Source organism: Benincasa hispida, chromosome 3 (assembly GCF_009727055.1).
Source record: "Benincasa hispida cultivar B227 chromosome 3, ASM972705v1, whole genome shotgun sequence".
NCBI classification, from domain to species: Eukaryota; Viridiplantae; Streptophyta; class Magnoliopsida; order Cucurbitales; family Cucurbitaceae; genus Benincasa; species Benincasa hispida.
Genome location: NC_052351.1, coordinates 45,348,943 through 45,360,790, shown reverse-complemented (window position 1 = coordinate 45,360,790; position 11,848 = coordinate 45,348,943). Strand labels below are relative to the sequence as shown.

The following is an 11,848-nucleotide window of genomic DNA, read 5'->3' as shown; positions in this document are numbered from 1 at the left end:
AGTTTTCATTTATTTAAAGGAGTTTTTTGATTTGCGTGCAAAGTAAAGAAAAAAACGATTAATGTAAAATAACAAAAATTGTAGCAATTAGTAATTATCGTAGCAAATGAAGGTTTTGAAATAGTATGAACGATAGCTAATTGGGAGTTGAAATAGTATTTACTATATAAAGAGATGGGGGAGTTTTTTTATTTTTTATTTTTTATTTTTTTTAATATTGTGACTAGGAAAACAATTTAGGGAAATATAATGGTTCTGAAACTATTTACAAATTTAGGATTGTTTTGGAGTTTTCGAGGGCGGGGATATTGTGTAAAATATTTTGTTGAGAGTTCAACCCTCGACCTGTCGAAAATTAAAGAAGATGTCGAGGTTTGACCCTTGACCTAAAGGAAATTAAAGAAGACGACAAAATTTAAAGAGAGGTCGAAGGTTCAATCCTCGACCTATCGAAAATTAAAGAAGAGATCGAGGTTTCGACCCTTGTCCTAAAGAAAATTAAAGAAGATGACAAAATTTGAAGAAGAGGTCGTGGGTTGAACCCTCAACCTAAATAGATGACAAAATTTAAACAAGAGGTCGAGGGTTCAACCGGTCATTCGAGAATATTTTATTTAGTTTATTTCCCCCGTACATGGGATTAATCGTACACAATCGCTTATAAACTACGCGATTGTTTAGTAATTATACATGATCGCACACAATCGCTTAGTCAATTATCCACGATCGTTTAGTAATTATACACGATTACACACAAATCGTTTCGTAAATTATTGTGCGATCGTTTAGTAATTCTTTATTAACCTAACAATAGGTGCAAACTTCCGGAAAGAATAAGTGAACGATGAACAACTTCTTTATTAGACGATAGGAATCAAACAAGATTAATCGTTCGCTTACGATACGCTAAACGATAGTTTACAATCTCTCAATGATCGCTTAGTATGACTAACGATCGCTTACTAAATCCTCTACGATTGCCCACAAAGTCCTACACGATCGCTTAGCTATTACTATTACATAATCGCCTTCTCAGAACCTATACAATCGCCTACCTTTTACTATACGATCGTCTACCAAGTGCTACACGATCGCCTAGTGGAAATAGACGATGAGCGGCACGCTGCAATGGCTTCTCCACGACAGCGTCTTCTGAACTCTCACTCTCGAGAGATCTCTTTCCTCACTTCTGATATTCAGACTTTTCTATCTCTCTTTTTGTTTCCTTCTCCTTTTAAACCTCAATTTCTCCCAACATAATTGAAAGACATTCTTAACTGATTCAACCACCTCTCATCTATTCTTTCTTTCTTGACGTTGCCATATAATTAGGATCCTATCAGTCTGAAAGTCAGAAATGATATAACAGTTATCTAAATTTATTTAAATGATCGCTTAGTTATTTATACTATGTACAACACCAATTGTATTGTACAATATGTAATTTTAGCACAAATTTATCTAAACGATCGCTTAGTTATTTATTTGCTTAGTTAAATGTACAACACTAAGTGTATTCTACAAATTTAGCACAAATTTATCCCATTTCCTAAACGTGAAAATTGGTTAATTAAAAAATAATTAATCAATTGATTTATTTAATAAATATAATCATATTATATTTATATCCTATAGTTTGATATCATATATCTACTATAGTATTTTTCCTATATTTGATATAAATCATATTTATATCTAATTTCCTTCAAAATAATGTATCTCATACATTTAGCCAATTATATCATATATATCATATATAATTGTACTTCCTCTTGTCAATTTGAACATTTCAAATTAACCAAAACACTGGTTTTTGACTTTATCCAAGCTACCCAGGTGACCTAATGGACCTGTGGCTCGAAGCTCTAGCGATACGTGAATAGCTGACTAAACTCTTTAACCATGAGGTTCACCATCCGTTAACTGTCAGTGATTCCACTAAAGACCAACAGCTGAACTTTTCTTACCACAAATATATTTTTGTGTCCATTGGATATACCCAATCATGAGTACGATGACCCTTCACAGATGCTCGTAAGTACAGATGGGCCAATTTACTGTTTTGCCCCTGTAGTTACATCTCACTCCTTAACTACCACTGATTGCTCTAATGAACAATACAACATAGTCCAACTATGTGTGAACACCTCTCGGGCCAAGAGAAGGTGTGTGGGGCCACATCGTTCAAGCCTTGGAATCAGCCCTTAAGGGAGCTATCTATCTACTTACCCCTGTTTCGGGGAATGAGTGAATTTCTTCTTGTGTAGCTGAGTTCACAGCTCCCAAATCAGACGTATCCCCAAAATGGTAGGTTTGAATCGGAGACTTGGCCACTTGCACCCATACAAATCAAATGACCGCCCTCAATGGTAGGAGTTCCCAACTCACTCAAGATTGAGGTTATGTTACCTATGGTCATCCTAGTGAAGTGAAGTCTCTGTCATGAACGGTGTTATATAACGAGACATTTACACTTTGTAGTCAGGTCTTATACAAACTCTTTGTATAGGACGCCCCCGTTCGCATGTCCCCAACACGAATGATTAGGATCAAATCATCTGTGGCAAGCCACAATACTTGTGACCATTCCACAAAGTGGGCCGCGTTCGTAGCGTTGCCGGATAAGGTTTCCCTCCTATATCCATATACGACAAACTATTTTGGTTATCACTCAAGGCATGATCTACTTGTATGTCATCACATACATGCTTGAGTCACATACAGATAACTAGGGATTTGATGTTTATTGGTTTTTGGTAAAGCAACTAAAACAAGTAAATGAGCAAAACAACAAGATGTGAAGTAAATATCATATATTAACAATCATAGGTGTTCGTATGTATTATTTACAAACTACAGGACACGAGACTTTAGGGCATCAACCCCAACAATTAGGACAACCACACATGTAGCCAACCAGTACAAATACATGTTTGATTTGCTTCAACCTAATCAAATACATTAACACTGAACCAAATTGATTATTTTATACACATTTTTATTGTATTTATCTTTAATGTTCTCCAATATAATATTTTGTGTTTCTGGTTATTTGGGAGCTGTACAAAATTATTATGCATACTTTACCCAATTTCTGTACAAATGGTCAAAACATATGACAGACGATGAGTCATCTCATATGTTTTCACATTGGTGAGTGGCATCCTCCTGACAGGGTGATGAGACAATTCGGTTTCAACAGGATGTCCCATCGCCTTGTAATACTGAACCCCTACTGCATGATATCGACTTAAGAACTGTAGATTGGTCCAGAAAAGTTGCACATTTTGTAACATCCCAATTTTTTTTAGGAAAATTTAAGTTAATTATCTCAAATTGTTGAGTTTTAGTTTCCTAATCTTTGGAATTTGGAATCAAATTGTTACGGTTGAAGAAGTTTTATTGGTTATATGGATTCTTTGAGTAGAGTTTTAAATTAATTGGAAGGGATAATTGAATTATTTGGATAATAAATTTTGAGTTTTGTGAAATTTGAAAGGGAAAAAGGGAAAATTGTGGTTTTAAAATTTTACCCTATTTAATTTTGGAATTTGAATCCAAAATTTAAGTAAAGAATTAGGAAAAGATAATTGGTTTATTTGGAAGTTATTAAATTTTAAGTTAATTTGGAAAGTTAAAATTTAATTTTGGGATTTAGGATTTTTGGAAAGAAGTGAATTAAAGTTGATGAATTTGTTTTGAGGTTTATTTAATTAATTGGAGAAGAGGTGAACGATTTGAGTTTGATGTGATATGTTTATTAAGGAAAGGAATATATATATATACATATATATAAGGGTTTTGGAATTTAAGAAAGAAAAAAATATATATGGATTTTGAAATTTAAGAAGGAAAGGAAATAATATATATATATATATATATTATTATTATTATTATTATTATTTATACTTTTTTGTGGTGGAGAATTAAAAAGAAATAACAAAAAAGGAAAAGAAAATACACATTCTTCTCCCTTTCACGCGACAACACTCCCCCCTCCAAGGCTCTTTGGGTTTTGGGGTTTTGACTTTTGAGTTAATCTAACGATAGCCCATTTTGTTGGAAATTTAGATCGGAGTTTGAAGTCGGGATCACGCTATTCAACACTAATAAGATTGAATTAGGAGTTTTTTATTGGATTTTGACTTGGGTTTTGAGGTGATTTAAGATTGAAGTGCTAGTTAGACAAGAATTTTGTTGGCTTCTAAAATTTCTTTATGTATGGAATCGAGCTTGAAGACTAAAACGAATTTTCCTCATGCCCTGGGGTTGGACTAAAGGTTGTGAAGTTGGATTGGAGAGTTTGCTTAAGTGCATAATTATTATTTCAGTTTCATATTGAGGTAAGTAATCTTACTACTGGAACCGCCTTTGTGCCAGGCGATAAATTTACGATTTATTTTGAAGATTTTAAGACTAGTTACAAGGATAATTTTGATTATTCCGATATTTAATAGACTGTCTAGAAAAGATATATGAGCATGTGATAATATATCTAAAGCATGTTAATGTATGAGCATGATTTATAATTTTATGAGACATATTACAAGTACGATTGAGCATGACCCTAAATTATGATTTAAGCGACACTACTACTGGAATGTCTTAAAACTAAGTGAAAGTTGGAGCATTTGTTGATGTACATATTTTTGTGATTTATTATGAAAGTGTGTAGGCTATATAATGTATTATGAAACTTCGAATATTTGATTGTTTACATGAGTTAGTGCATGAAAGTGATGTACTAGAGTTGAACCATTAAAACTAGATTAAACACGTACGTTGAGGTTAATTAACATGATCTCGATGAGGAGATTTTAGAGAACTCATGATTATGTGAATGTTATATGTAATATGTAGTTAAATGTAATCTCTTTTCCTTTCCAGATTATGTGATTGCATGAAAGTGATGTATGTCCGAGGGCACTGGTACATGAAAGAGATATACTAGGGCTGGTGTATTGAAAGTGATACACACCCAGAGGGTACTGGGGTGTACGTAAGAGGTGCACACTCAGTGGATCATGTGTATACGAAAGAGATGTATACATAACCATGTGTACGAAAGAGATATGCATCCTACATTTATAAAGAGGATTTAGGGTGTACGAAAGAGGTACACACTCAGTGGGTTATGTGTATACGAAAGATGTGTATACATGACCATGTGTATGAAAGAGGTACACAGTCAATGAGTTATGTGTATACGAAAGAGGTGTAAACATAACCATGTGTACGAAAGGGTACACACTCAGTGGGTTATGTGTATACGAAATAGGTGTATACATAACCATGTGTACGAAAGAGGTACACACTCAGTGGGTTATCTGTATACGGAAGAGGTGTATACATAACCATGTGTACGAAAGAGGTATATGCATAACCATGTGTACGTAAGAGGTACACATTCAGTAGGTTATGTGTATACGAAATAGGTGTATGCATAACCATGTGTACAAAAGAAGTACACATCCCTACATTTATAGAGAGGACCTAGGGTGTACGTAGGAGGTGCACTCTAAGGGAAAGGAAAAAGAGTGAGCCATGTAAGAGAAATTTTTATGTCCCACTAGTAGAAAGCTTCAGTTCATGTTGCATTTATTGGACATAAATGCTTAGCCTGACCCCGGTAGTGAGGTTACTTACTGAGTATTTTATACTCACCTTTTCTCATGTTTATATTTTAGGTAAGGGCAAGGACGCACTGGCGCATGGCAAGAGGAATCCTTGAACGAGCCAGTTTTATGCTTCCGCTCATGATATTTAGATTTCTTTCCATTTTTTCAACTTTCAATTTGATGTTTGAAACTTACCATTAAAATTTGTTTTCAAACCTATTTATTATCATTTATGATTTATGGGTACCCTATCGTCTGTTTTAATATATGAATTTAATGAAGGTCTTTTGAGTTCAACTTATTTATTTAACATTTATTTTACTATAAAAGGATGTTGTTTTAAGTTCTATGCATGCATGTGTTTAGTAACAACCTAACTTGAGTCCTAGGGGTCGGGTCGTTACACATTTGGTAGTGCGATGACACTATCGTGTAAGGTTTATTGTAGTGGGGGTTTCTATTGAACAATTTGACAGGAATGTCACTCAAGACTACATTTATTGGTGTAATAATATCACAAGGCGCTACGTCACTTGTTCGGGAGCAGCTGTGGGTCATCTGGTAAATGAATGAATATTATCTAATTATTTTTAATTTAAATTTATTTTAAATATTATCTAATTGTTTTATAATTCACAGAGATTGAACAACAGTAGACTCCGTGATGCTGCGAATGATCCGAACCAGGTTCTTCCTATATGTAGTGACAACCAAAACTATATAGAGGAGATACATTATATGTACATATACCTATTGTTTCTCCACCAGCTCTTAGATGTGGAGGACCTATTCGAGAAGATGATGAGTTTGATGAGGTTGCCCATAATGTGGAAGAGTTGCCCTGCAGACGCAGAGTCAAACTGATTATGTTAGTCCGACGATGATGATGCCAGCATTTAGTTCATGACATTAATGAATATTTATATTATGAAGTGCTTGCAAAGGTACCAGAGCAACATTAAGAAGAACTAGAGCAACCTCAAGTTCGAAGTCGACAACGACAACCAGCTCGAAATCGACGACGTCCATCTTGTGGGACACATTGATTTTTGTAATTATTTTTATATAAATGAGATATTTTAATTTACACTTTTTATTTTTATGAGATATTATTTTTTTTTAATTTGTTCTTTTTAGAGTTAAGTTAAATAAAATAATAAAATATTTTTAGAATTTTTTTTTTTATAAAATGAAAAATTTTAAAAAAATAAAAGTGAAATTCGACCTAGGTTGGTCGAATTTTGAAGACTCGACACATTTGAAAAAAAAAAAAGAAAAAGAAAAGTGAAGGTCAAACCTTCAAAATTCGACCTAGGTTGGTCAAAATTTGAAAACTCGACATATTAAAAAAAACAACCATATTTTTATAAATAATTTCGAAGCAACAATATTTTTATAAATTTTTTAAAATAACAATATTATTTTAATTTTTTCAAGAGATGATTATTATAATTTATAATTTTAGGATGATATTTACCCTGAACGTTCCTAATGAATAATCTCGACATAATAAAACATTTCGCTTACTTTAAATTTAATGGGTTTTTTTTTTTCTTGATCTTGTTGATATGAAAATTCCCATCAATCAAACAAGATCGATTTTTTTTTTTTGGTTTTTATTTAATGTTTTCGACGAAGAGGACGAGCGAGAGCAATGAACCAAACCAACAACCAACGGAAGACGACAGACATGGAAATAACTCCACCAATACGTGGACCAAACAAAAAAAATCAATGGAGGAACTCTATCAAGTATCAAGATCAACATCACAAAATCCCTTACCATCACCAATTTTGATCGATTTCTTCGCTGTGAAGGAAACGGGCTTGTTATTACGCTAATTTCTTCCACCCCAAATCGTGCCCACCAAGATACAGACATGGAGGAACCTTTGATTTCAGGTACACTCTCATTTTTCTTTGGAATCGAAAATTCTAGACTCTCAATAAGCTTTTCTGACACTTTTTGTTTGTGGGATTTTCCCCATTTCTTATTTCACCATGGATTCGAGAAGAAAATCGAAGTGATTTGGGAGATAGAGGGAGGGATCAGTTGAATCCTTATCAGTACTTGAGAACAACAGGCTCTGCGAACCCTACCGATTCATTTGCAGGAACCCAAGTTAGCGTCGAAGAAATTCGATCGGCGCCTAATATTTCTAATTATTACCCGCCTTCTCTTCATGGCGCATTGGTTAGTTCGCCAGAGCCTGATCCTAGAGGTACGCAATTGTTTTTTACGAAAGAACAATTCGTGGGTGAAAATGGTTTTGAGCTTTTATGGAAGCTTTTTTTTAGCGCAGGTAGAGGAATTTGGACTTGGATGATATTACTAATTTACTCATTGCCTGAATTTTCCATTTAGATTATGAATTGCTTCTTGTTAAGTATGGTTAGAGATTTGACACTTGCTGTTTCGGATTTGAGAGGGATAATGAACATAGCTAATAATGAGAAGAATTTGCTGCGTTAATGATTAGTTATTTGCTGCAGATCAAGGGCTCTTTTATCAAGGTGGATATGCAGGAGAGTCTGCTCGAACCAATAATGATTTTGGAAGGTAAGAAGAGCGAAGGACTTGGTTTGTTTTTGTAGGGAACTGAGACATGAAAGTGATCGCAAGATAGTGATTAGTTTTGGTAAATATGGTGGTTGCCCGAGTACCATCAGTAGACAGTAATAATGGTGGCAAGAAAAACAGTATCAATAATAAGTGTGGTTAATGTTAACATACTCATTATTCATCTGCCACTTCAAAATTTTCTCTTGTTTGTATGAGGAGACTCTTACTCAAATGTTCATTCATCTTTGGCCTCATTTGATAACTATTCAGTTTTTTAAAAATAAGCTTATAAATACTATTTTCACGCATAAGTTTCTATGTTATGCTATCCACTTTCTGATAATATTTTCAAAAAACCAATCCTAGTTTTGAAAACTAAGAAACTTATTTTGTTTTTTTAGAATTTGACTAGGAATTCAAGTGTTTCTTCCAGGAAGGTGACAATACAAGAGGAAAATTGGGAGGAAACAAACATAAATTTCAAAATCATAAAACTAAAAATGGAATCATTATTAATTGGGCCTTTTGTTATCTCAAAGCTTTAAGGGCAGTATTGAAAATATATATATATTTTTTTTTATGAAATGCATTTGAAAAGAATGATTTGGTAGAAGTTTACTTTATTGTGTACTGAAGTCAATATTTGCAAATATTTGGCACTTGTATTTTGATGGTATAGATCATTTATGAAAATACCCTAGAGAAACACAAACAAGAGAAAATAACTTTGAATAAACCTTTATTCAAACACGCTTTTACATAACTTTTGTTCCTATAAAAATTAAAAAGTATGAAATTCTCTATCAAAAATAGTTTCAGACAATCTTTTGCTTTCTAGTTTCTTTGGTGACGAGTGAAGTCTTATCTTTCAGAGGCAAATAATTAATGTGGCTCCTGAAATGACCTATGTGCAGACAAATATTGGATGAAGTAGAGATAAGAGAACTGCTTATTGATCATGTTGGTCATCGTTGTTGCTGGGGAAGTCGCCCTGCTCGTAGGTGGAAGATTAGTGCTGTGGAAGACTGTAATGTTTATGTGGGAACTCTGGATACTTTTATTGAGGAAAGGGATGTTATAAAAGAGACTGAGCCATGTAGAGGTGGCTCGATTGATGGAAGAAACAATGGACCTGAACTTGGAATCTGGGAATTGGATTTGAAATCTGAGTTCCCACTTCTTTTTGTACCTTCTAAAGAATCAAGGAAAAGAATTCCTCATTCAGAAACCGTCGAGAAGTGTTCAGGTGATGACCCTGGAAATTAAATTAGTAGTTATTTGGAATGCTTTTTACTTTGTACTTGATAGGAATTTCTGACTCCTGCAAACTTGAGTGGAAATTTTATGGTCTGAAGACAGTACTAAGCATAAAGTATTTAGGCTCACTATCATTCGATTTTAACACTTGCATTTGAAAAACTCTGCAGTCTGTGCAGGACGAGGAGATCTTGTATGTCCGACATGTAACGCAGATCAAGAACCTGGGTTTTATGTTGAAAATCATATGGTTCAATGCCCTTCTTGTTATGGTCGGGGTTTGATTGCTCATAGAGATGGATCTGACACCATGTAAGTTTTTTAATTGAGATTCTCATGTCTCGTGCAGTTATTTGCTTAGTGGCTTCTTGCACGAGCTTCTTCGTAAAACTTTTGATTTATAGCTGTGATAGCAGGGCGTTGAACTCAAAATGCCCTTACCATGGGATTTGATATTCTGTGAACTTTCTGTTTGAAATATTATTTTGTTTCTCTATGCTGAATCATTCGTGTCATGTGCAGATGTGCAAAATGTGATGGCAAGGGAAAACTTCCTTGTGCAACCTGCGGATCTCGTGGCCTGATTAAGTGTGAGACATGCCAACATAGTGGTTCTCTTCTGACTCGGAGTATCGCGGTGGTTAGATGGTGTGCATACTAATTCTGATACATTTTCTAGAACTGGCTCTTTCCCCAGTTACAACTTTTTCTGATAGGAAGCAAGAGTAACTTTCATTTGAGAATTACAAAGAGAAACTAGAAATCAACCCAAAGCCAAGGAGGAAAGGGATTACAAAGAAAAACCCCCAGTTGGTTCCTTTTTAAAAAAAAGAGAATCCTTGCCACAATAACAGTACAAAGGGCTCCAAAGAAAGGCCACAAAAACTATGATAGTTTCAAATATTCTACATGCTTCTGAATTTATCATGGAAAATTCTTCATTCCTAATTCATACTTTCCAAAAGAGACGTTTAGCTGCTCCATTGACAATTTAACTGCATACTAAAGGTAAAATGACGGTAGAGTGGCACTGAACAAGCATATGAACTCGAGTTTCTTCCCCTTTCCCACAAAGAAAGCTGCAAGTAAATGAAATTTGAAGGTTTGGAGTTCACCCTTTGAAGTACTGCTCCCACCCCACGTTACCACTTCCAAAGGCTAAGCCCCACATGAAGAATCTGACTTTTCCAGTATTCCTTTAAGGCTTTACCCAATATTTTCCTAGCTGTAGTACATGGTTTTTGTCAGTCTACCTTCCTATTCACCTCTCATCATGATTTGCATTTGAAATATGGAATAGTCTTTTTGACGATTAAACACGTTTTATAGATTAGTTAGACTGCAAATAAATCAGATTGTTTATTTAGGTATATTTTATATTTTCTCTTGCTGAAAGATGTGTATAACATCAACAAGAAAGGAATTCTTCTTTTGCAGGAGGACACTTTCAACTCGAAAAGTAAGGGCTATGAGTGGAGCAGCATCTGTACCCGACGAAGTGTTCCACAGAGCCAAAGGAGTCCAGTTATGCAACACACAAGCCTATCAATGTACTCCAGCTTTCTTTGCAGATTTCTTCTTCCTCAACAAGTTCTCTTCTGAAGTCATAGCAGACCGAGCACCTATCTCTCCCACTGCACGTGTCATATGCGAACGACATATTATCTCAGTTGTACCAGTGACCCGTGTCACAATGGCTGACCGTGGAAAGTTCTTCAGTTTCTACATTGTTGGTTTGAGTAAGGAAGTTTACTTGAAGGATTACTACCCTTCAAGATTCTGTTGGGGGCTGTGTCCTTGCTTGGAGTGGCTGAAGGTGTAAAGAAAAGAAAACCACATGGCTGCTGCCAGTTCGTAGATTTGTATTGTGATTCTGAATTCTCATAATGGGGTGGCTTCTCTTCTTTCTTTCTTGTGTAATTTTATTTACTTTGGCATTGTTGCCTTCTGTCATGGGTTATCTTTTTGGCCAAGCCTTTAACTTTCTTTTGCTTTGTGCTTTTCAGAGTGAGTGCGAGAACTCTCTCTGTTTTGCTTTGCTTCAAAGTTTGGCTTCATATATATCACTTTCACTTCTCTTTCAAACTATATATTCATTGGATCAGAATCTAAAATCATTTTCATTTTTTTAATTAATATTAATAACAAAGAGGGAGAACGGGAAATCAATCTTTAATCTTCTATATTAATGTAGATTAGAGAAAATGACATCAATCATATAGATTGGAGAGATTCTTCATCTTCTTGTCTGTGCGTAATAATTTTTCTTGCTAATTCAGTTATATTTTGGGAAAAGAATAATTTAAAGTTGAGCTGCATTTTGAATTACTTTTGACGGCGTTAAGAGTATCTGCATTAGTTGTTAAAATCACATCTTAAATTTTATGCTAGTCATCGCACTTTTTTAAAT

General features: G+C 34.5%; 1 protein-coding gene across 1 annotated transcript; it reads left to right on the top strand.

Annotated features, from left to right (window-relative positions):
* Positions 1–7,265: 7,265 nt before the first annotated feature.
* On the top strand, positions 7,266–11,528 carry LOC120074264 (protein SSUH2 homolog). Its single transcript, XM_039027334.1, has 7 exons — positions 7,266–7,520; positions 7,634–7,840; positions 8,112–8,178; positions 9,096–9,427; positions 9,609–9,750; positions 9,961–10,086; positions 10,876–11,528. Exons 1-7 carry the CDS (start codon positions 7,499–7,501, stop codon positions 11,258–11,260), a joined length of 1,281 nt encoding a protein of 426 aa, XP_038883262.1. The 5' UTR covers positions 7,266–7,498; the 3' UTR covers positions 11,261–11,528.
* Positions 11,529–11,848: the final 320 nt, after the last annotated feature.